Source organism: Leptonychotes weddellii, chromosome 9, assembly GCF_054177405.1.
Source record: "Leptonychotes weddellii isolate Sample4059 chromosome 9, ASM5417740v2, whole genome shotgun sequence".
Taxonomy (NCBI): domain Eukaryota; kingdom Metazoa; phylum Chordata; class Mammalia; order Carnivora; family Phocidae; genus Leptonychotes; species Leptonychotes weddellii.
The window spans coordinates 64,651,016-64,674,633 of record NC_138377.1 but is presented as its reverse complement, the minus strand read 5'-3'; the positions used below and the strand labels follow the sequence as shown (position 1 = coordinate 64,674,633).

Genomic DNA, 23,618 nt, shown 5'->3' with positions numbered 1-23,618 from the left:
AAAAGGAAAGAAAGCTGAAGGATAGTAGCTACCCAGGCAGTTGCCAGAAAGTCCTTCTTTGCTTCCAATTCTTCCTCATCATTCATTCATCCAGCTGTCCAGCCATCTTTCCACCCATCCACTGATTCCTCAGTAAAATTTATTAAGCGTCTGTTATTTGCCTGGCCTTGTGCTAGGCTTTGGGGGATGACAGGATGGACAAGACCACCTTGAAGTAGCTTACTTGGGAGACAGCCGTGTATACTGGCAACTACAGTTCAGGGTATGTGCATGGAGGACTGGGCTGGACCCTGTAAACAGCCCTGGTTGCGGTCCTCTACAAGACCACTCTGTCTTGTCATTTCTCAACATCATTTGGCACTGTTGACCACCCCTTCCTCTAAACACTTCCTTTTTTGGTTGCTAAGTCTCATACACTCCTCGTTTTCTTTCTCTTGCTCCTCTTTTCTCCATGGCAGGCTCCTCCTCCTCTTTTTCACCATCATTGTGTCTGCGATCCTGAGGCTTGGTCCTGGGTCCACCTCTCATTTCACTGTTCTTTCCCACCTTGAAATCTCACCCATGTCCACAGCCTCATTCACCCCCGATATAAACAATACAAACCTGATCTCCAGATCTACATCTCCAGCTCCCACCTCGCTTCTGAGCCCCAGACCTATGAAGCCACCACTTATTCATCCTCTTAACCTTGTGTGACTCACAGGGACCTCAAACTCAATACGTGCAAGACCAAACTCATGCCCTTCCCCCTGTAACGTGATTGTTCTCTAGTGCTTCTTTCCCCCAGTGAATGGTACCGTCAGCACTCAACTGTGGCCAGGTGCTCAGGTGACAGCCCTTACAAGGCCTCCTCCTTACCCTCATGTCAAATCCTTTACAAAATGCTGTCCATTTTACTTCCTGTGTAGTTCTTACTCTGTTTCTCTACATCTCTACCACCGTTAGTCAAACTACCTGCTGCCCAGACTGCTTAAGCCTCCTAACTGGTGTTCTGCATCCACATCGTTTCCACCCACTTCCCCTAGCCTTATTTCTAGTGCAGGTGGAGTGATTTTTTCAAAATGCAGATCTGTTCGTGTCCCTTTCCTGCTTAACAGCCTTCAATGTCTCCTCCTCGTCAACAAGGTAAATACTAATATTCCAGAAGCCTCATACATGCTCCTGCATGCTTGATCCCATGCTCCCTGGTGCTTCACCTCACTTCTCTCCCCAGACTGCACTCATCGTACGGGCCTTCTTTCAGTTTTTCCAATGCCACAGGGCCCTTGCACAAGTTGGTCTTTATGCCTGAGGGCTTCTCCTCTCCTAGTCAAGTTCTCATCCTTCAGCTATCAGCTGAAGCATATCTGCCTCAGAGAAGCCTACCCTAACCCCTAGACTTGCTACTCAAAGTGTGATTTACAGAACAGTACTCCCATGTCATCCGGGAGCTTGTTAGAAATGCAGAATCCAAGCCCTTGAATCATTATCTCCCTTTTAACCAGATCCCCAGGTATATGTACACTCAAGTTAGAAACACACTTCTCTAAGATATTTAATACCTAATACATACTGTATTCTCCAGTCTAAGGTTAAGGGCTAGAAAGGAGTGTGCTGTTAGTCTCAACCAGGAAGTCCATTGCCTCTTCTCTCTACTGAACCACACACTTCCAATTTGTCTCCTCTGTTCAGAAATTTTCCAAATATGGGAACTCTTCTAATACATTAAGCAGCTTCCCACTGTTCCTTTACCCCGACTCATTTCGGTATCTCGTTAGGATTTACTTTGGTGCGGTCACAGCCAACATTGCTTGGGGATCCAATTGTCCTTGTGTCTGTCCTGAAATTGTAATATAATCCCTTAACTTTATGTGGCACTGGGCCATTCACATGCATTATCTTGTTACGGCCTCACAACCCCGTGTGACCATTATGATCATCCTCCTATTAAACGGTAAAGCCGGGGGGGGGGTGCGCCTGGGTGGCTCAGTTGGTTAAGCGACTGCCTTTGGCTCAGGTCATGATCCTGGAGTCCCTGGATCGAGTCCCGCATCCGGCTCCCTGCTCAGCAGGGAGTCTGCTTCTCCCTCTGCCTCTGCCTGCCGCTCTCTCTGTCAACCGAATAAAGTCTTAAAAATAAATAAATAAAACAAAACAAAACAAAAAGGTAAAGCCAGGACTCAGAGGGACTGACGGGATTTACCTGCAGACACATAGGTGCATGGCAGATCTGGGACTTGCACTGAAACCTCTGACTCTATTTCCAGGTTGATCTCTTGACATTCTTTCTGGGAGATGATGGAGGATAGCCCTGTTATAAGTCTTCAACACACAAGGGTGAATTTGGGTGACCCCAGAGTCTGGAGGATGAGTTTTCTTGGAGAGTGAAATGAGAAAGAAGGAACCCAAAATGGAGAAGGCAAAGGCATAGAGGGGGGCCAAGAGACTCAGACTGTGACTGAAGTTCGGGGTGCCTCTAATCCAGTCACGGTGCCAAGGTGTCATCTGGGGAAAGTACAACGGAAGCAATGGATATGTGGCTTGGACTTCTTCCCTGTGGTAAGTGGCTAGAGTGATCTCCCATCTAAGTCATGGCTTGTCAATTTCACCAGTGCTTGAGGACTGTGGACTAACAGCACATTGCATTCACTTGGCTCCTTGGCTCCTCTAAAAGGTGTCTAGAAGGATGGTCAGCAGGAGGCCTGGGAAGGGGGGCTGAAGGGGCCAGACCTTCTTGCGTTAACCTAAGGGAGAGGGCACCCAGGCCAGCCAGCAGCACTGTCCAGTTGGCCAGAGCTGTCCTGTGGCGCCAAGCTGAGGATAGGCCTTCACTGGGGTGATCTCTTCAGCATGGCATCTTTCAAGGCTCACGTGAGGCCAACCTCTCTCCACATGTGCACCTCTCTAATGACATTGTGTGACAGTGAAGTCTTGAAGGAAAGGCCCCCACCCCAGTCAGTAATCTGTCTGCCTTCTGGGAATGCTAGTTCTCAGACTCTTCTTGGTGCTCTCGTCCCTGGGGCCTCAGCTTAGATATCACCTCCCCACCATCCTGTCCAAAGTCTCCTTCAATGGCCTTTCCCTCATCCAGTTAGTCCCTCACATCACCCTGTTTATTTCCATTACCAGCAACTGTTGAATCTGTGGCAGGTATTTTTTTTTTTATTTACTTATTTTAACTGACGCAATTATGTCCATCCCATCCCACAGTGTACCTTCAGAACTGTGCTTGGCACATCATGGGAGCTGAAACCCGCCGAATGAATAGTTACTGAAAATAACAGCAAAATCTCCCCCCAAACCTAAGGACATCCTGCCCACAGTGTGTGTCCTGTCGGTTTGGCCAAGGGCCACCAGGCCTAGCTCCTCCCCCAAGGACCCAAGAAGCAGAGGCAGAGAACCAGACAGCAGGGCTTACTGAGGCCCAGCTCTGTCCTGCCTCCCGTGGGGAGGAGCCGTCGGGCCTCTCCCAGACCTCCACATTTTGGGCGGTCAATGTCCTGCCCTCACTCTCGACCAACAGTGAGGTGCTGATGTTCTAGAGCCAAGAACCAGGACAAGAAAGGGGCTCTGGGTGGCCCCAGGCTTCAGCCACCTGCTTCTCTGTGGGGCCATTTCCAGAGGTGGGGGGCAGTGCAGTGACCAAGAACCTCCACCCTAGGCTGAGAGAAAAGAGTCCAGTTCCTCCCTGCCCCAAAGGGCCTGGCACCTGCCCCTGACAAAACAGGGAATAATATTAAATATAAATAATTTATACAAAATGGCTCGTACAAAAAGCTGCGGGAGGGGGAGGGACATCTCTGTGAGAGACTGAGATGACTGGAAGGGGAAAGACGCCCCCACCTCTCCTGGTCCCTAAAATGGAGCCCTCTGGCCGCCCAAGGCCCAAAAGGGAGCTTCGGCAGGCAGGAGAGGGGTGGAGCAGGGCCCCGAGGGGGCCCTCAGGGAGCCAGGCTGGAGAGCAGAGAGGTGAACTGCAAGGCCTGCCCTGCCAACTCCGCCACGCGCTGCGCCATCTCTCGGGCCGCAGGGTGGGACGGGTAGCCCAGGGCAGCCCCCTTGACAGCCAGCACCGTGGCCCGCAGTGCCTGGCCCAGCGCTGTACCTGCAGCCCCGACCCGCGCTCGCAGAGGGGCGGACGCCGCCAGCCGACCCAGAGTGTCCCCAACAAACACCAGGCGGTGAGCGGCCACCACCACCCGCTTGCCATGGGGCACGAAGAGGCGTGGGGGCTGCTTGGCCTGGGTGCTGGACATGAGGGCCGCCACGGCCGCCTGCAGTGCTGAGTAGTGGCTCTGGCACTGGCCTGCGTAGAAGTGCAGGAGCTGTAGGTCTCCGGTGGGCAGATCCAGCGGCTCCCCTGGGGATGGGGCCTCCTGGCGGCAAGAGGAGTGGTTGGCGGGCACGCTCCGGTGGTGCTACTCCGGCAGGGCTTTCCTCCCTCCTTCCCTTCCTCGGTTCCTCATTCCTTCCCTTCATTCCCTCCTTTTTACCCAAGCTCCTCCCCCTGCCCACCAGAACATTGAAATTCTCATAGCCAGGGCCAGGAAAGTGCCCGGAGGAGCTGATGTCAGATCAATCTGGATTCAAACTAGTCTCTGAACTTGGTTCCTTATCTCGAAAATGGGGCATCTGGCCCATTTTATGCTGTCCAGTATCAACATAATGTGAACCACGTGTGTAATCAAAATTTTTCGAGTAGCCATGTTGAGAAAAGTAAAAAGAAAGATTTTTTTTCCTAACTCCAGATATAAAAATTGTTGTAATTTCAACATGTAATCAATATAAAAATGACTGACGTTTCTTTTCATTCTAAGTGCAAAACCTGGTGTGCGTTTGTTTTATACTTACAGTGCCTTTCAGTTCAGACTAGCTACATTTCAAGTGCGCAGTAGCCGCATGTGGGTAGTGGCCACCATATTGGATAGTGCCGTTCTAGCGCCTGCCTCCCAAGGCTGCGGGGCGGTGAATGCCGCAGCACGCAGAGAGGGCTTAGAACAGAACGTTGCACACGGTGAGCACTGTACCAGTACTGACTGTGGCTGTGATTAGTGCTGACCTGTGCGATGTGCTTAGCACAGGGTCCGCACTTGGCATCTGCCTGATAAATGGTAGCTATGCTTAGGACCATTCTAGACAGTTAGGGAGACCACCTCACTTTCCTGAGGCCCAGAGAGATTAACTGGTGACTTCAGGGCCCCTGGCTTCTTACTGGTGGAGCTGGGATTAGAAGCCCCGTCTCTTAGGAACCCAGGAATTCACAGTTGGAAGGAGCTTCAGAAGTCACCTGGCCCAGCCCAAAATTCTCTCTGCTTCCTTGGCTGCTTGGTTTACTGATTCCTCTCCAACACATTCTTTCCCCTCTTTCTGAATTCCTGATATCCTTTTCCAGGTTCCAGTCCTTCCTGCTGAATTCTCGCTTCTCTCTACCCCAGCTCTGGCTCCCTGAGTTCTTACCCCACCCTAATCTCTCTCCCTTGCTGCTTCCTCCAAGTTCCTGTTCCTCCTTCCTGTCCCCCTTCTCTAGCACCGTCCCCACAGGGTTACCTGCTGCTCCGGTGACCCCCTCTCCGGCAGTTCAGGATCCCCTGGGAAGGCTTTATCCAGGGACCTAGATCCCTGAGCTTTATCCATGCCCTGTGGGAGGGACCAGGGTCTCAGAGCAGGGGTGGAGGAGCAGGGCAGGTGTCCCCCACCCCTCTGCTGCTGTGTTCCTGCCCCTGCCCCCTCCCCCTTTCTTCCCCAGGTCTCTACAGCCATCAGAGGTTGCAGGCCCTTGACTCCAAGTCTGGGAGAGTTCTGGTGGCAGGTCAGATGGCTTGGGGACCCCAGGCTGGGTTTAAGAGTGTGGCACCAGTACAAGTGGTGGGACCAAGTACTGGGGTCCCAGGCCATAGGGTGCAGGGCCAGTGGAGGAAGGGAGGAGGGAAGAGAGGGAGGGTCCCTCTGGCCCCAGGCCTCCTCACTCCTCCCTCTGGTTATCTTGGGGGGCATTTCTGGTGGGAGGGGAGCTCACCTTCAGGTGGACATAATCGTACTCCTCAGCCATCGGGATGCCCTCATACTCATTGTGGTGTCCTGTTGGATCGTCCTCTACCTCCTCACCCTCTGGGTCCCCCTCAACCTTGGGGCCCCCATAGCCAGGCAGGCGGGGTGGGGGTGGGGGTAGAGGTCGATCCTGGATGCTGCCTTTCCGGCCTGGAGCAGGAGAGGGAGCAGGGGAAGGGCTGGGGGCCTCAGGGACAGGCAGAGCAGGCAGAGGGCGGCGGGACAGGCTCTCGGCTGAGGGCAAGCGGGGCCTGTGTGGGAGTGGGGGGCTTCTGGCCAGAAGCAGGGCCAAGGTGTCCAGGTCATTGGAGGCTGAGGCTCCTGGGGGCTCTGGAGAAGGGGGTGCCTCTGGCCCCAGCAGGGGCACATCGTAAATGCCCTCATCGGTGCCTCCACCTTCCCCATCTGCTAGCAGTTCCTCCGGTGCTTCGTATAGATTGAGCAGGGCTGAGGCCCGTTTCAAGTTGGAGGGGGCAGCATAGAGGGGGGGCTCGGGTTCCCGGCCTCCCTCCCACTCGAGATCCGGTTCCAGGTCTGACGGTAGCTTTGGGGTCAAAGGCACATCATAGGGAGCTTCATCCTCTCCAGGGGGTTGTGGGGCAACCCGGGCCAGAGGGCGGGTGCAGGAGGCAGGGGAGTCATAGGGTCCACTGGAGGGAACTCGGACGGCAGTGGGGGGCACGTCGTAGACCTGGAGAGGGAGCAGAGCCATCGGTATCCTGACTCCGCGGTGGACGCCCACTGAGAGCCCTCTGTTCCCTGCCCAACATACACATGGATGTCTAGCCCTCACCTCCACGGTGTCTCCAGGGGCAGCCAGCTGGGCCCCACTCCCTCTGGGGACCTTGTAGATGGGATCAGGGGAGGGCGGGCAGGGTCCAGCCGGAGGTCCTAAGGTAGGACAGGGCCGAGCTGGGGGTGGCACCACATATACCTGGGGGGTCAAGACAGATGGGTGGGTCAGGAGTGGGGACAAGAGAAGCAGCTAATATATGCCATAGAGAAGCTAACACCCCTTCCAACTCCCCCCCATGCCAATGGGATAAGAGCCCAGGAAGGGTGGCAGACAGGTTTCACCCAGCACCGGGTCCGTGAAGAGCGACTGTCTCAGGGATCGCCCTGCCCCACCTTGCTGCAGGTACCAGCAGAGTGGAATGGGGCTCTTCCGGCTTGGGGTGGGGAGGGCTCCAGCTCTCACCTCCTGGTCCTCATTGCTGTGCTCTGGGGCTGGATGTGGTGAGCCAGGCTGGGCTGGGGGCACCTGGGTGACGCTGGGCTGGGGTGCTGGGCCAGCAGGAAGGAGCTTCACTCTGTTGGCGGGCACAATGCCCTGCTGGCCATGTAGAGAGCAGAGGCACCAGCCATCCAGCCCACCGGCGCCCTCCCTCTGCAGTACCCGTAGAACGTCCCCTCGGCGGAAGGACAGCTCCTGGGGGGACTCAGCGGTGTTGTCGTAGAGTGCCCGGGCCAGCTGGGCCTGGTGGGTGAGGCGGGAGTGGGGAGAGGGGTCTCACACACATATCAGGTCATCAGGTCCCTTGCTCAGAAATATCAGAGAGCTCCCCATTTCCCTCAAGCTACAAATCTGAACTGACTCAGCTCTTCTTGACTGGGTCCTGCCTTGTCTCCAGCTTCATCCCTGTACTCTTCCTCTTCCCTTCTATTCCTTGAACTAGAGAAATTCTTTCCCGCTTCAGGGCCTTTGTACTTGTGGTTTCCTTAACCCAGAATGCTCTTGCCCTGACTCATCACCTGACTGGCCCTTTTGCATCCTTCACTTCTGCTTAAGTCTCTCCTTCTCAAAGAGGTCTTTTCTTCACTCTTCTCCCTACCCCACTCTGTGTCTGTCTCCACCATTGTTTCCTTCATCATACTTCATACTATTTGCCAATTTCGTTTCTTATTATCTATCTCTTCCCTTACCCTGTAAGCTCTGGGAAAACAGGGACTGCTATATTCCTGGCCCCTGTGAAAGGGCTTCACCTGGAATCAGGTCTCAATGAACATGTGTTGAATGAATTTCCTCCAAAGCTCTGTGTACATGAGAAAGCCCTGCTAAGGTCTGCCAGAGAATCTCCTTCACCATCCCTGTTTCCCACTCAGCATCCCCCACAAGCAGAATTAGATTGAGTGGCAGCAGAGACCCATCAGTCTGAGAGAGACTGGGAAAAACCCAGCCCAGACAGTGCCCGGGCATAAAAAGGAAGAAAACAGAAACTGAAGCAACTGTTTTGTTCTCAGTCTCAGCAAATAAGGTTCTATCAGAGGAAGCCGACGTTACCCTGGAGAGGAGAAAGAGTATACACTCTACTGTGTGTGTGTGTGTGTGTGCGTGTGTGTGGAGGAGGGCCTGGCAGACCAACCAAGAGCAAACATTTATCAGCCTGTTTCCAGGCCTGTCTGGCAGGGACATCTAAGCTTTGTTGCTTTGAGAGCCACCTGCTCAGGTGGTAAGTCACAGATACTAAGTGCAAATTATGGATCCAGACATGGTGCAAGTCTTCACACTAATCATCTCATCTCATTTAATCTCAAAACATCCTTATGAGGAAGGAGCCATCATTATCCCCATTTGGAAAGGAGGCTGGGACAGATAGGGTAGGACTCTGCCCACAACAGAGGGCTGGTGCCGCTGGTGGAGGTGACTTGAACCCCAGGCTGTTTGACTCCAGAGCCAGCACTCTCAATCACCCCCTACTGTTTCTCCACGATCACAAACATGAGGTTCTACTTTTTTCTTCTTCTATTAGTAACTTAACCTCTTGGTTAAGTAGAGTCCATGACTCAAACATGACTCAAGCACATACGAAGTCTTCATTATACCCGACTTTCCTTTGCTATTCACCCCTCACAGGGCTCCGGTCTCGTGTTGTCCTTCGGTAGAATCAAGCTTACACCACTCACAGTATCGAAATATATTTTGGTTGGGTTATGCTTGCGAAGTGACCATGCCTGCAGGCAGGACCCCAAGCAGCGGTGGCGGAGAGCGGGTAGTTAGGCATCACCGGAGTAGGGAATCCATGTGGCCTAATTCAGTAAAACGTCTCAAGCTAAAGATCTCTGGCAGGGGTGCATTTGGCCCCCAGACCCTGGACAGAAGGAGGCCCTGCTCAGCCAGCAGGAGTGCATGTTTCTCTTGACTGGCATTTCCCTGCATGGAGAGGTGGTCCAGCCCTCATGGCTGGGTGATTTTAACAACAAACTGACTTTTCCTCTTGCCTGGTTCCAGATCAAACCATTTTCTGATTATATTTTGGCTTCTAAAGGATATTATCCCACAGAAAGAAAACATGCTAACCAGATGGCACAAATTCCTGGTTAGCTCAGCACTCTTCTTTCTAATTGTAAATTAGAAATTAGTGTTTTGGATTAGGCAGGGGGTGAAGAGCACAGTTCTGAGGCAGACAGACCCCGGGTTGAGTCCTGGCTCTGTCCCTTTCTAACTGGGTGACTTTGGGCAGGTTGTTTGAACTTCCCAAGCCTTCGGTTTCCTCCTTTGTAGAATTCCATGTCCATATCCAAATATCCATTTCCGGATAATAACAGCACTATCCTCACAGGGTTGTGGCGAGGACTGGAGGAGATAATGCATCAAACAACCAGGACAAACCAAGATAAAGCTTAGGACCAGCCCAGGGCCAGTATATGCTCAAAAACTATCAGCTGTTATTAGGACCCTGTGAGTTTGATTAGCGTAAATGCCACTCCCCACCTCTAGGTAAAAAGAAAAATCTACCTCCTGGGACTGCAAAGCAGACCAGCTGACCAGCTAGCCCTGAGCTACTGTTTTCAGGACCTCCCCCTCTCCAGGCTCTGAGTTAAGGTCTTCTCACCATCATACAGATTGAGGAGCTAAAAGGAGTTTGGTCTGAGGAGTGAAAACTGAACTCATCCTTGAGGGGTATGGGAGGATGTCAGGAGCCATGCTTCTCGCCTTTCCAGCCTCACAGTCCTCCTGCCCAGAGTACCCATTTGGAGGGGGTCAGAAAGCAAGCAGCAGCCTTGCTTTCCCCGGGAATCACAGGGTCTAGGGAAGGGTGGAAAGGGGACAGAATTGTTTGGATTCACACCATAAGACGTGCTGGGCAGAAAGCAGAGGTGGGGCTGTGGAGAGCTCCTCCTTGTGTTAAGGTTTGAATTCTGTCCAATGGGGCCAAACCTCTGGGCCTCACGACTTCAGAAACCCAGGCCAGAGCTACTGATAGACTGATTGATGATGGGTGTGGCCACCTCTGCCCTACCCGCTCCTCAGGGGCCCGGCTGACTTGCGAGGGAGTGGCTGCCTTAACTGGGGGGTGGCAGTGGGCACCTCTGGGAGGCTCTCTGGGAGGCCTCCTCCCACCGTCCCATCATGCCAGCTGTCTCCTCCCTTTGTCCCCAGTCCCCAGAAAGTGGCCAGAGGCTGGCTGACATCACCTCTCCTCCTCCCTCTATTTTCTCTCTCTCCCCTCCTGATCTCCCTCTTTTGCTCTATTTCCCCCCCTTTTCTCCATCCTTCCTCCAGAGAAGGGCTTCTTCGACCTCTCCCATTTTCCTGGAGCCACCTCCGTTCTTTCAGCGCCCCCCCCCCCGCCCCCAACCTTTTACTTGCCTCCCAATCACAAGCCCCTGCCAACCACCGGTGGCCATCTGTTCCCGCCCCTAAAACAGCAGATAGGACTCGGGCTAGGCTTGCCCCCTCCCCTCCATCCAGGGGCAGCCTCTAGAAAGAAAAAGAGGAAAATGGGGAGGAGGAGGGGAGAGGGGGAACCTAGACCCAGAAGCAGTTAGGGAAGGGGAGTGAGAGGGAGAGAGGGAAACAAAAGTGGGGGTGGGGGGTGGAGGACACAGCCTCTCGGAGAAGAAAGGGCCCAGGGAGAAAGACAAAGAGAAGGCAGAAATAAAAGTGACAGGAGTGCAGGGCAGACCGTGGAGGCCTATGGCCCGCGGCCTCCTCTCCCTGGTGGACTCACCGACGTGGCTATGGCCATGGCCTTGGCCTCCCGCGCGGCCCGCTCCAGGCCAGGCTCGCTTTCGCTGACTTCAGCAGCGGTCGCCCCGCACCATGGAGGCGGCCCCCGACTGCGGCGCCTGTGTCGTGGCCTCCGCGGAGGTTGGAGGAGGAGAAAGAAAACCCACAAAACTCCCCAAATGGGAGGCAGCTTGGCTGGGCAGGAGGAGGAGCGGGGCGGGCCGGGCCGGGGCGTCGCTGCGGGACCTCATCCAAGGGCGTGCGCTCCGTGCCGTCCCGGGGGCCACGGGGTTGGCCGGGCCCCTGGAGCTGCCTGGCCTAGGCCGCGGGGGGACCCCGGGTCCGCATGGGCCGAAAGCTCCCTCCCAGGGCCGGGGTAGGCGAGGAGGCGGGAGCTGGGGCCGCGCTCGACGCCTCGCCAGCCGCTCAGGACGGCCCCGAGGGCTGGGAGAAGCCGCCGGGGCGGTTGGGCTGGACGGGCGAGTTCAGGGGCCAACCCTCCCCAGCCGGGGGCCGCGGCGGAGAGCGGTGCTCCCAGGGCTGTGGTCGGGGCGGCCCGGGGCCCTGCGGCGGCCCAGCTGCGAGGGGGTGGGGCGAGCGAGCACTGAGACGTTCGCCCCTCTTCAAACTCGCCCAAGTTGGCGAAAGGAGGCCAGGCTGGCGCCGGAGGCCTCCGAGAGCGTGGCGGTTGGGCTGCGTCGCCCGAGTGGCAGCGCTCGGCCCAGACACTCGCACGCCCGGCGGCGAGGCGGGCTCACACTCACGCACACTCGCCCTCAGCACGCCCGGGGCTCGTGGGGCGCCGCGACGGAACCTCGCTCCCCGCACGCGGGCTCGGCCCGAAGGGGCGGGACGGCCTTCCCCACGCCTCCGCGGGGCCCCCCTGCGCGCCGCCACCCCGCGGCCCGCTCACGCGCACCCTCGGCAGGGCCCCTTGGCGCGCCCCGGAGCTCGGGGCAGCTCCCGGGTGTCTCTCGGGACGGAGAGAAAGGCCACAAAGCAAAAGAAGCAGCAAAGAGAAGGCGAAGGAGGAGCAGGGGCCAGGGTCCCGTGGACTCGCCTGGAGGAGGGTCGGGGGGGGGGGACACTGAGGGGGCTGCGAAGGCTCCGAGGGGTCGCGCGTGGCCTTCGGGCTCAGCCCCCGCGCGCGCGGCTCCCCTTCCCTCCCCTTCCCGGGCTCCCGGCTCCCTCTCGGGGCAGTTCCTTTCTCCTCCCCTCGGGCCCTCTCCGCTCCGGCGCGGGGCTCAGTCCTGGGGATTAAAAGAAAGGAGGGAGGGGAAAAGGGAGGGGAAGGGAAGGGGCGGAGGAGGAAGGAGGACGGTCCCTCCAAAGGCGGGTGTTGAGTTTCAGCTCGGGACCCTCGGGCCAAACTGCACGCCCCCTCCCGGGCCCGCTCCCCGGCGCTTCTCGCTCCGGACTTCGCGGCGGACCTCCGGTGGTCTGGTGCGCTCCCTCCGGGGAGCTTCCCTCACCCCGCCACGCCCCCGCTCTGCCCCGCCAGCCCCGCCAGCCCCGCGCCCCTCTCCGCGTCCCTTTCATGAGCCCCACATGTCTTTCCCGTGGGAGGGAGCGTGCTCCTTCCTTTCTGGGGTCCTCAGCCGGGCGTCTCCTCTCCCTTGGCGTTGCCTCCGCAGCGGTGACAGGGTTGGCTGGCCGTTCCTTGGGGGGGGGGGGGGAGACGAGTGGGGGTCTGAGCCCGGTCCCAGAGCTGCGGGCGGGCGGGTGGTGCCGCCTCTTACACTCCTCTGCCAGTCTGGGCCTGTCCCCCCGCCCTCACTCTGGCTCACTCTGCGGCCTCGGGGAGCAGGAGCGGGAACTGCCGGCACAAAAGGGCAGACCTCTTTCAGAGGAGCTGCGATCAGCTGAAAGGACAGGGTTCTTGGGTTCCCACACCTCTCCTTAGTGTGTGCTGTTTCCCTCCAGCTACCCGCATCTCCTGCTTCTTCCTTTTGGGGCACACCTCAAGGCCTCTTAGGCTGGAAGGGAGCCTCCCTTCCATTTTTGAGGTTCCTGGTGTTGAAAAAGTGAGATGCCACACAGGATTGAAAATTTGTAGTAGATTTTCAGTGTTCACGTTGAACAAATTAACACTTCAAACCCATAAAACAGACAATGACTCTATGTATAACCTCACTTGGAGATAACATCAGAAGTCTAATTGAAGGCCCTTTGTGAACCTGAGGCCTTGAACAGGTGCTCCCCTCCTTCTCTCCTCACAGTGCACAGGCCCACACATCCAGGCATTTTCTAGCAGGGGAGGGGGCTGGCTCCTCCTCCCTGTCACCTGGGCACCTGTGAAGAATTCTGTGCAGAGGGGAGAAGTGGGACCTACGGGATGGGTTAGGAAGAGATTCTGGGGTGAGTGTGGGGATGGACAGTACAGTATTGGTTCTGGGCTTGGCTCACAGATGGGGTGCACACCTGAGCATGGGCCTGGGGATTCTGAATAGACTTAGACCCCTTAGGATGGTAGAGGAACTTACAAATTTCCAGATGGATCTGAAGGGAGAGCTCCGCATCCCAGTCCAATCTCCTCCAGACCCCAACCCCGGGGCGGGGGTGGGGCGGGGGGTGGGGGGAGGCTGGCTGCCTGGAACACAGACATTCAGTTGCTGGGGAGTGACTTGCTTTGCTCTGCCCGGGGACTGCCAAGGTAAATTGGGGCCCAAGATGGAGGTGGGCAGGAAATCCAATTCCCAAAGATGAATGCTCAGAGAGGCACAAGGAGAAATCGATGGTGGCCGAATAGGCAGTACTAGGCAGGAAAGAAGTGCTAGGACCAGGCAAAATGGTGGTTTGGGAGGAGGGCACTGGGGCTCACTGTCCGAGCTCAGTGCCCGGGAAAATAAATGTACGTGAGGGGAAGCAGAGTACAAACCTGCAGGATAACGAGACAGTGCTTCTGGAGTGCCCAGGCATGGAATGGAGCCAGTCAGACTCAGGAATAGAACCCTGGTTTCTTAGCTGTGTGACCTTGGTCAAGTTATATAACATCTCTGAGTCTCAGATCCTCATCTGCTGCAGTGTCTTCGGTGAAGAGTAAATATATGTAAAATGCCTAGCACAGAGATCTCCCTCCGTGGCTTTTCCTCACCTTGGCTCCCTGCCCCCACCCCCTCCTCCCTGCCTGTACTTTCATGAAAACTGAAAGTGTTTCTTTGTTGAGGCCAGGAGGAGTCTTTTCCCGTCCTTATCTCATCTCTGCTTTCTCCTTTGCAGAGGTTTAAGGCGATTCTACCTGTTCAGGGAGAGCTCTGGGCTCCAGGTGAGGTTGGGCAGAACCCAGGCTGGGCTGTTAGACCCTGGGTGGGCGGTGGGTGGCAGCCTCAGGCAGCTGGGCCCTCCCCTTCAGGGCTTGTCCGGGCCATATTCCAGGGGTAGCAAGGAACGAACCCCTCCATCTGGCTTTCTGGGCCCCAGTTTCTCTCCCCTTCCCAGCAGGGCCAACTGCTGGTTTCTTTCATCCCATATCATGAGTGTTCTTGTTCCTCTTGCTGCTCAAAACTCAGGTACTCAGGGCTTCTTCCAGTTCTCCTCTCTTGGGACCCCACAGCAACCTGATTGTCTGGGTTCTAATCCTGGTTTCAACACTAGTTGGTGACCTTGGCATGACCTCTTGGAGCCTCTGTTTCCCTGTCTGTAAAGTGGGAATAATAATGAAATCATTAGGGGCGCCTGGGTGGCTCAGTTGGTTAAGCGTCTGCCTTTTGCTCAGATCCTGATCCCGGGGTCCTGGGATCGAGAGTAACCCTCAGTGGGGAGCTTGCTTCTCCCTCTGCCTGCCGCTCCCCCTGCTTGTACTCTCTCTCTCTGACAAAGAAATAATAATGAAATCAATAGCATCAGACTTTTTGTGAGGATTAAGAGATTCCTGAGAACAGTGCCTGGCTCATGCTATGTAAATGTTGGATAAAAGCAACTATTATGATTATTTGATGCCAGCCCTACGGGGGCAGCAGAAGGTCAAGGACACAGTGCGTGCCCTTGAGAAACTCATCACATAGATCATGCTTGAATCCAGTCAGGACCTTGGAATAAAATCCAAATGCTCTGTCACAACCGGTAAGACCCTCTATGATCTGGCCACTGCCCACCTCTTTGCCTTATCTCATCTGGCTCTCCCCTTATCCTTTGTTCCCCATCCCCATTGTCCTTTCTGCTCTCAGATACTCCCAGCTCTTTCCCAGCTCTAGGACTTTGCCTATCTTGCCGCCTCTGCCTGGACCACTCTTCCCCCACATGCCTTCCATCATCATGTCAAATTCCTCATCCTCGGAAAGGCCTTCCCTGGCTTTCCAAGTCCCAGCAGCACCCTCCTTCCACCTCCCTCCGCCCCCTGTCTCATAACACTGTTGCATTTTCTTCATAGCACTAATTATTATCAGAAATGATCTGGTTTCCTTGTTTATCATCTGTCTTCTCCTAAAATGTGAGCTTCACGAGGCAGAGACTTTATCTGGCTTGCCCTCCTCTGTACTCGTAGCATTCAGAATAGTGCTTGCCATATACTGGTGCTCAATAAACAGGTGCCGAGTGGATGAATGAACAGGGCAGCGGTGACTATGGGAGGAATCTGAGTAAGCCCAGGGCTTCTATGGGCGGGCACCAGCACAGGGCTGAGGGGAGGGATTTGCGGGGCTATTTGTCCAGTTCACCTGGATTTTCCACGTGTCTCCCAGGCCAGACGAGTTTCTCTCTCTTATTTCTTTCTTTCTTAAAGACTCATTTATTTATTTGAGAGAGAGAGAGTGGGGCGGGCAGAGGAAGAGAATCTCTAGCAGACTCCCTGCTGAGCGTGGAAACTGATGTGGGGCTTGATCTCAAGACCCTGGAGATCATGACCTGAGCCGAAACCAAGAGTTGGACGCTTAACTGACTGGGCCACCCAGGGACCCCAGACAAGCTTCTCTTTGAAAGCAGGCTCCTAAGCCTAAGCATCTTCGTAACTAAAGGTGATACTACAAATAACTAGCAAGCAGTACCATTATCACTCAGTAATCAGGGCACGGGAGCAGTATTCTAGAGGCCTCCATCCGGGCCAGGTGTTCAGTGCTGGCTTATAGGTAGGTTATGATCCCAGAGATGCCCCCGGGCCGAGGACAGCATGGATTTACCAGTGGGGGCAGAAGTATTTCAGCATTTTAACTGCCAGTGCTGGGCCCTCACATCAGGTGTGTGCAGATGAGCTTCTGCAGACCCTGCTGAGTCCTGTGGTTTCAGCGGTATTTCGGGAGCAGAAGGTGAGGACTGGGGTGTCTTTCTGTGGAAGGGCAGGACAGCCGCGTTCTGGCTTCCTGCAAGCCCACAGGGTCTTGCCTTCCATCCCATCTCCCCTGCCCCTCCCTGCTGGGTGCTGATCCCTCCCCGCCAGGGGCTTGGCCAGCCCCCTCACTGCTGGGGGCCATGCCTAGGCAAGTGAGGACAGGTGTGAGGTGAACTTTCCTTTGCTTCCGCCTCCAGCTTTCTTTCCATTGCCACCCCTATCTGCCCACACCCCCAAGGATTCCCTGGAAGCTGAAGTGACTCAGGGATTCCAAAACTAGTTCCCCCCGGGAGGAAAACCCTCTGGAAAATGTTTCTCATGGCAGGGCATCACCCAAAGGAATCCCACAGAGCGGCTGGGAGATAAGGACAGAGGCTGAGCAAACCGGAGGGGGTGGGGTGCGGGTGACTCAGAGCCCGGGTTCTCAGGTCAGAGCCGATCACCACAGTGGGGGGAAAGGCCAGCCCTGGGGGCGACTGTGTGCTCACAGGGGCCTTCCCTCTGCCCCTTAGGGCTTTCCTCAGAGGACGTCTGGGTACAGAGGCAGGAGGACACCCCAAAGACCTTTCCTGAAAGGCGGTGTGGGTCTCTGGCAGCATCAGCAAGCCCAACAAGCAGCTGGGATCACTTCCAGCTCTTTCGAGCACCCCTCCTGGACAGGGCCAAGATGGGAAGATCTGGGCCAATGTCAGGCTCTGAGGCTCTTATTGGTTTGGGGGACACCCATAGGGATCCAGCTCTTGTGGAAGAGCAGTGCCCCCTCACAGCCTTTTCTGGGGTTAGGGGTTTCTCTGGAACACCAAAAGCCACCCTGGTAACCATGTGCCAGGCCAAAGGCAGGGGAATACGGATCTAGAGCAGTGGATCCCAGCCCGAAGGGCTGAGTGCCCGAGTGGGCGGGAATGTCCCATGGTGGCCTCTGGCAGGCTCAGGTGAGACCTGTCCCGGCCCAAGCCTGGGTAAGCAGGAAAGCACAGACGGTGGTGGGGGTGGCGCTTCTCTTCCATTTGCAGCTGACTGGGGGTCAGCCCAGTGTGGCACCTGCGTGCCAGGAGATTAGATTTGGAGCTGGTCAGGGCTGGAGTAAAAAGCCAACTCTGCCTCCTCCTAACTGTGCAACCTTGGGAAGGTTACTAAATTTCTCTGGGTCTTAGTTTTGTCATCTGTAATATGGGTATATTAGTTTCCATCTCGTGGTTTCGATGTAAGGATGAAATGAGCTGATGCATGTAGAGGGCTTGGCCCTAGCCTGGGACGTGATACACAGGAGCCAAGGTCAGTGGCATGCAGAAGCGAGAGGGTGTTGGGGAGCATAGGGCAGACAGCGGGGCAATGGGAGCGGGGTGATGTGTTCCCCGCCTCAGTGCTTTTCCTAAGAGCTCCTGCTCTCTCAGCCACCACCTGTCTCTCCTACGCCCCCACCTCACCCCCAGTTCCAGGCTTCCCCAAACCCACAACAACAGCTTCTCCCAATTCTCCAGACCGCCCCCTGATCTCATCACTCCTCTGCTCTGCAGCTGCTTTGCCCTACAGCATTTGAAGAATTCCTCCTCATTCTGCAGTTTAACTTATTCCTGGTTCCCTTTGTTTACTTTCTGAGTCCCTGGTTACTAGAGGAGTATTTTCTAAGGGAAAGCACATGCAAATCAGAAAACATGATTCTAGAGACCATGTCTGTATGAGTGTGTGGGGGGGGGGCGTGGGGGATGAAGGGGATCGATGGGCAAGATCAATGGGAGAGAAAAGGTTTGGAGGGAAGTAGGTGGCCTGCTCTCGGCACAGTGTCTCCCGGGAGGGGTGACCCCTGGCTGACTCATGTCTTTGGGGTTAGGCCTGTTTATAGCATTTCTGAGCACATATCCCCTTCCTGGCCAACAGTGGCCCATGGAGCTGGGGGTGGGGCTGAGGTTGGGTGGACTTGTCCCATGGTCTGAGAGGGGCAGCTACCCCTGCTATGGCCCTTGTCCCCAGTGCCCTTGAGTGGGGTAGGGGCAGGCCTGTTCTGGAGCTGGGACCTCCTGCTGGGTCTTAGGTGAGGCTGTTAAGAACTAAGCCCTTCCCCTTCCTGGCTTCACCTCATTTATGCAATGGAAGCAACCACCCACATCTTCTTCCATCAGACCCTGCATGTCCAGCCAACAAACTGATGGGGTCAGGGCATTCCTGGCAGTCCTGTGGGTTCAGGCATCCCACATCCCTGGCCCAAAGGGGGTCAGGGAAGGGTGGGATGGAGGGTAGGGCAGCCACTGGAGAGGGTGAGGGGAAGTTAGGGAGTGGGTAATGGACAATGAGAAAGAAGTCTTGGGTGATGGGGGTCCTAGATGTTGGCGTCATCGAAAGCGAGGAAGGGGTCAGAGAACAGAAGGGTTAAGGGTCAAAGGAGATAGAGGGAAGTGTTCACTAAGGTGGGTGATCAGGAGGCTGTCTGAGAAGAAAGGGAATGGCTGAGACAAGGCCCTCAGTGGAGCATGGAAATGAGGCCTCTTGAAGACAGACCAGATGATGTTCCCGAATTTGGGGTACCAAGCCAACCAGGGAAATTCCCATAATGCCAGTTCTCCAATGCCCAGAATAGCAGAATACTATTACTTTGACCCCACACCCAGAAAGGTGCAAAGAACAGACTTTCCCCAATAGGCTCCCCGGGTGTGATGTGAATTATAACTTCCATGAATATAACATTTAAGCAGCTTTTGGAAACACTTTCAGGGTTTTTTTGGTTTTGTTTTGTTTTTTAATGTCAGGTCACTCCCTCCAAAAGGTCATGGAAATAAATTTGAATAAACAAAACAGGTTTGCTGAAAATAAAACCAGGACGCCCCAGCTGCTCCAGTCAGCCTGCTTCTGCAAGGCCCCACCTGTCAGCCAGCGCGGCACCGTGGCTGGGCGAGAAGCATCAGGCATGAACCAGGTGAGCGCGAGGGGGCTCGACAGGGGCTGAGACGTTGCTGAGGGTGGAGAGAGGCCAGGCTCCGGGTTTGGGGCTGGGGGCCAGGTGGAGCTGGAAACCAGGCTCTCAGGGAACAGCTGGGGAGGGAGCACCCTGATTAGTTGAGAGCAGTTCTCTCACTGGCCTTTCCCCGTAGGTGATCGTGTTCTTGGTAATGGCCATGGGAACCCACAGCCTCAATTTTCGGATCCGGAAGGACTGCACCCACTGGCCCAGATGCTGCCCCAGCAAAAGGCAGGACCCCGCTCATGAGTCTCTGAAGGGGAACACTGTGCTCAAGCTCCCCCAAGAGGCCACTAGCCTCACCCACCACCCAGAATCCTGCAGGGCCAGTGAAGACGGACCCCTCAACAGCAGGTCTATCTCCCCCTGGAGATATGAGTGAGTCTGTCACCCCCTCCCGAATGCTAGCACGTGTGTCCATCAGGGTGTATGTGAGGGGCCCCGGCGGGGGGGGGGTTCCACCCAAGTCCAGCCTGCCCGCCCCTCAGAGAGGCCATAAAGGTGTGGGTGTTAGGCAAGGCCTAGTCTGGGTTCTAGCTCTCACTCTTAGTGGGTGACTTTGAGCCACTTCCTTAAGGTTTCAAAGCTCAGCTTTTTTCATCTGTAAAATGAGGTAATACCCCCCAGGCCAACATGGAGATCAGGTGAAATAATGTACGTAAAATCTGTACTTAGTACAGAAAAGATCGGTTCTCTCCTTTTCCTCTCTTCCTCCTCCCCCTCCTTCTTCTTCTGTCCCTACAATGGGACATGTTTTTCTAACTGAAATATCAGGGAATAAGGGTATGCTACAGGTATGAAGCACCCCAATACCCAATGTGACTGCCCCGGTCCCTGGATGGGTTATAAGTGTACGAAGCTAGTGAAACCCTCCACTCTGGGGGTGGTTATCTGTGATTATGGGCGGTCTTACTCTTTCGTTCAGTGTGCCACACAAATATTAAAATTCTCTATTGGTGCCATGATGCAAAACATATTAGGAAGCACAGAAATTGGAACAATGATGCAAAATATTAAAAATTAGGGCCTTAGGGATCCCTGTCTTGTGTCTTCTTGGGGTGCCTGTGTTCCCATTCCCCATAAGTCTAATTCTGGCTTGGCCTTGGCTTTGGGGATGGCTGGACAAGTTCAGTGGGTAAGGAGAAGGTCAGCTTAGGTTGAGACTAGATCCCGGGTGGAGACTCCAGGTCGTCATGGTTTGAAGTGGTCTTGGAAGTCTGGCTGGGTCCTGGGCTAACTCCAATGAGGTGGGAACCACTTTGGAGAGGTTGGGTGCCAGATGGCTGACTTGGCTGGGGTCCAGAACTCTTGTTTGGGGGCCGCGAACCCCTGATGACTACTTGGCTGATCTTCCCCAAAGTGTTCTTTTCGATACTCATCCCACAGGCTGTTGCTCAGAAAAAAGTGGTGACAGTGAAGTGTGGGGAAAGCTGCTCCAGCCCTCACCCCTCAGAGATTCATAATGTGTCCAGCACATTAAAAGTTGCAAGAAGTCCACAGAAAAGAAACCATAAATTCAGTGTTTCCCAAACTCATTTGGCCCCGGGCCCCCTTTCTTGCAGGGTACTTAATAGGGAACCCATGCTGGGAAACGCGGCTCTAGCTGAGCCCCAGCTCGTGAGGGCTTGTCTGTATGGAGAATTGTCTTACAACCCAGCGGCTGTTTCCTGCTAGCCCTTGGGAGGTCCAGACCTTTGGAGTGTCTACATTTCAAGTGTTGTTTTGGCCACAAAACCCTTTCAGAATAAGTAAATAAGTCTTTTTTTTTTTTTAAGATTTTATTTATTTATTTGACAGAGAGAGAGATAGCGAGAGCAGGAACACAAGCAGGGGGAGTGGGAGAGCGAGAAGCAGGCTTCCCGCCGAGCAGGGAGCCCGATGTGGGACTCGATCCCAGGACCCTGGGATCATGACCTGAGCCGAAGGCAGACGCTTAACGACTGAGCCACCCAGGTGCCCCAGAATAAATAAATAAGTCTTACCGTGCACGCTTACATGTGCTTATAAGAGATGCATGAAAAGTGTCTGGAAGGATGTGTAGGTAATGGTTGACAGCGGCTCCCTCTGGGGAGGTGGCCTGGTAGGGAGACTGATGTCCTCACTTTACAGTGTTTCATACTGGGATGTAAGAGCAGTTTTTAGTTTATAATAATAATTAAAAAACCCCTAACAATGTAATAACAATTACAAAAAGAAACCTCATGCCCGAGCCCAGCGGGTACGTCAGATGGAAGCAGAGCTTGGGTGGTGGAGGTCGCTCACCTTCCCTTGCCTCCACAAGGCTCCGGGGCCAGAAAACCACCCCTCCGTCCCTGCCCCTCACTGCCGGCAGGGGAAAATAACTCCCAGAGGGGAGGGGGTCACTCAGCAAGTGGGTACAAGAGCTGGGACAAAAGCCAGGCCCACCTCACCACATTTCCTTCCTCCAGCATCACCACTCCGGCCCCCGCCCCCCCATCCCCTGCCTGCCCGCCCCGCCAGCCTCCCTCCAGGGTCTGATGAGTGCTACCCCCACAGGTTGGACAGGGACTTGAACCGGCTGCCCCAGGACCTGTACCACGCCCGCTGCCTGTGTCCACACTGTGTCAGCCTACAGACGGGCTCCCACATGGACCCCCTGGGCAACTCGGAGTTGCTCTACCACAACCAGACCGTCTTCTACCGGCGGCCGTGCCCTGGCGAGCAGGGTGCCCGTGAGGGCTACTGCCTGGAACAGAGGCTCTACCGTGTCTCCTTGGCTTGTGTGTGTGTGCGGCCGCGAGTGACGGCCTAGTCTTGCCGCCCGTGCCTGGTTCCTGGCCGGACCACCCGCCACGGTGAGCCAGGACGCCCGAATGCTCGACCCCTCCAAAGCACTACCTGGAGCAGCAGGACCGTGGGGCAGGATCAGGGACTTTGGGGGGAACCGCACGTCTCGCTTTGTGGAGTGGGTGGGAAATGCGGGGTGAAGCAACAGAGCTGCTTATGGCCGCCGGAAGAGGACATCCTGGCATTTCCTCTTGGGAAAGGTCTTTAAGGCTCTAGAGCCTACCACCCCCATCTCTTCCTTTTCTCCCATCCCCAGCTGCCCTAGCACAGCACAAACACTTTCTTGCTACTTTCCCCTTTGCCAACGGAGAGCCCCTCGTTTCATGTGTTCGTCCGTCCGTCCATCCATCCATCCATCCATCCATCCATCTATCCATCCAACACTCAGTGACATCTACTTTGCACATACCTTGGTGCAGTTACTAGGCTCTGAGGAAGAGGCTGTTATTGAGGTTGGAGAGACTTATCCAAATAAATGATCTGTATTCAAAATGGCTTAATTTGTCTTGGCGTCCCTGGTGCCTGAACACCAGGCTCCCCAGCCTGATCCCTTCTCTTCCCGCATGGTCAGCCCTTACCTACTACCCTGTCCTGCCTTCCAGAGTTTCCGCTGTGGCCTCCCATCCCTCCCTTTCTCTGGCTCCCTAGCCTACCCCTGAACACTGGGGTGGGGGTCAGGCTGCCCTCCTGGCATGCTGGAGAGACAGAGGCCCATTGAGGCACTGCAGCAGGCACACAGCGCCCCCTTGTCCCCCCAACAATCTGCCTTTGTCCTCAGTCTTGGCTGCTACAGCCTGGTCCTGGGGGGTACTGCCTGGGCTGGGCTCCAGCTCCCACCCTCCCTAAAAGGAAAAGGGAGAAAAGACAGCCAGGAAGACGGGAGTTAGGGGAGGGGGATGCAAACTTCTTCAGGCTTAGGTCCTTGGGGGGCTCCTAGTCTAGCTCCTTCCTCGGCTCACCTCCCAGCTCCTCCCAGTTTCTGTGTGGACCTCCTCCTTTCCCCCCTCCTCCCTGCTCCCCTTCTCTGGGTGGGGGTTGGGCTCCAGCAAGGGGAGGGCTGACCACTCCTCCCCGCCCCACCCCTCCCCTCCCTTCCCCATGTGCTTCCTGGGGGGCTGGTGCAGGCACCAGCAGGGGCACTCTGGGCAGCTGGGAGAAGGCCCATCTGGGCAAGCCTCCCCCGGCGGCCCCTCGGCCGGCCTGCCCGCTTCTCTTGCAGGTTTCTCCAAGTGCCTCCTTGCTCCTGTTTGCTTTCCCATCTCTCCAGGTTTCATCTTCCCAGTTCTCTTCTCGGGCCAGTGGCGTGGGGGCTGTGCCTGGTGGGCTCCACGGAGATGCTTAGTGCTCGGGATCGCCGGGACGGGCCCCCTGCAGAGGGGGCAGCTGCGGGGCTCCAGGGCTTCGCTGTGGACAAGACCTTCCTCTCCTCCCTCAAAGGCATCCTGCTGGAAACTGAGCTGGTAACAGTCACCTCCCCAACCTGGCGCCTCCATCTCTCCCAGTTTGATCCCACTCCCCCCCTCCCTGCCCAGTGCCCCCATTGGGCTCGCCCCTCAGCGGTCCCCTTTCCGGGGCTCTCTGGACACCCCTCCTGCCCCAGCTGCCCTGCCCTCACC

General features: G+C 55.7%; 3 protein-coding genes across 6 annotated transcripts in view; 2 read left to right on the top strand and 1 right to left on the bottom strand.

Moving 5' to 3' along the window:
- Positions 1-17: 17 nt before the first annotated feature.
- EFS (embryonal Fyn-associated substrate) lies at positions 18-12,385 on the bottom strand. 3 transcript variants are annotated; one of them, XM_081830731.1, is made up of 8 exons: positions 10,980-12,385; positions 7,226-7,504; positions 6,821-6,961; positions 5,996-6,718; positions 5,527-5,616; positions 4,085-4,355; positions 2,183-2,267; positions 18-2,090 (listed from the first exon to the last, which is right to left on the bottom strand). In XM_081830731.1, exons 1-8 carry the CDS (start codon positions 10,995-10,997, stop codon positions 2,045-2,047), a joined length of 1,653 nt encoding a protein of 550 aa, XP_081686857.1. In that variant the 5' UTR covers positions 10,998-12,385; the 3' UTR covers positions 18-2,044. The 3 variants fall into 3 exon arrangements, with proteins under 3 accessions (XP_081686857.1, XP_081686858.1, XP_081686856.1); XM_081830732.1 differs by having other exon boundaries at positions 18-2,267; positions 10,980-12,384; XM_081830730.1 differs by lacking the exons at positions 18-2,090; positions 2,183-2,267 and having other exon boundaries at positions 3,120-4,355; positions 10,980-12,384.
- A 6,406-nt stretch (positions 12,386-18,791) lies between these two features.
- Positions 18,792-22,827, top strand: IL25 (interleukin 25). The gene is made up of 3 exons (XM_031033882.2): positions 18,792-19,152; positions 19,328-19,572; positions 21,712-22,827. Exons 1-3 carry the CDS (start codon positions 18,979-18,981, stop codon positions 21,965-21,967), a joined length of 675 nt encoding a protein of 224 aa, XP_030889742.2. The 5' UTR covers positions 18,792-18,978; the 3' UTR covers positions 21,968-22,827.
- A 32-nt stretch (positions 22,828-22,859) lies between these two features.
- CMTM5 (CKLF like MARVEL transmembrane domain containing 5) overlaps positions 22,860-23,618 on the top strand; it is a 2,833-nt gene continuing 2,074 nt past the window's right edge. Inside the window, exons 1-2 of one of the 2 annotated variants that reach the window (XM_031033854.1) lie at positions 22,860-22,920; positions 23,270-23,462. In XM_031033854.1, the coding sequence (XP_030889714.1) occupies positions 23,337-23,462 (126 nt within the window). In that variant the 5' untranslated portion in view covers positions 22,860-22,920; positions 23,270-23,336. Of the gene's footprint in view, positions 22,921-23,051; positions 23,463-23,618 lie in introns of those variants that run through there. The other variant, XM_006738630.3, reaches the window with a different exon arrangement.

Excerpts from the sequence above, each read along its gene's own strand:
- EFS (XM_081830730.1), bottom strand. Across the intron at positions 6,962-7,225 it reads ACAGCAATGAGGACCAGGAG|GTATATGTGGTGCCACCCCC; the intron begins GTGAGAGCTGGA and ends TTGACCCCCCAG. Across the intron at positions 5,617-5,995 it reads ACGATTATGTCCACCTGAAG|GGCATGGATAAAGCTCAGGG; the intron begins GTGAGCTCCCCT and ends TCCCTCCCACAG.
- IL25 (XM_031033882.2), top strand. The coding sequence starts at position 18,979 with ATGTCAGGTCACTCCCTCCAAAAGGTCATGGAAATAAATTTGAATAAA. Across the intron at positions 19,153-19,327 it reads AAGCATCAGGCATGAACCAG|GTGATCGTGTTCTTGGTAAT; the intron begins GTGAGCGCGAGG and ends CTTTCCCCGTAG. Across the intron at positions 19,573-21,711 it reads ATCTCCCCCTGGAGATATGA|GTTGGACAGGGACTTGAACC; the intron begins GTGAGTCTGTCA and ends CTACCCCCACAG.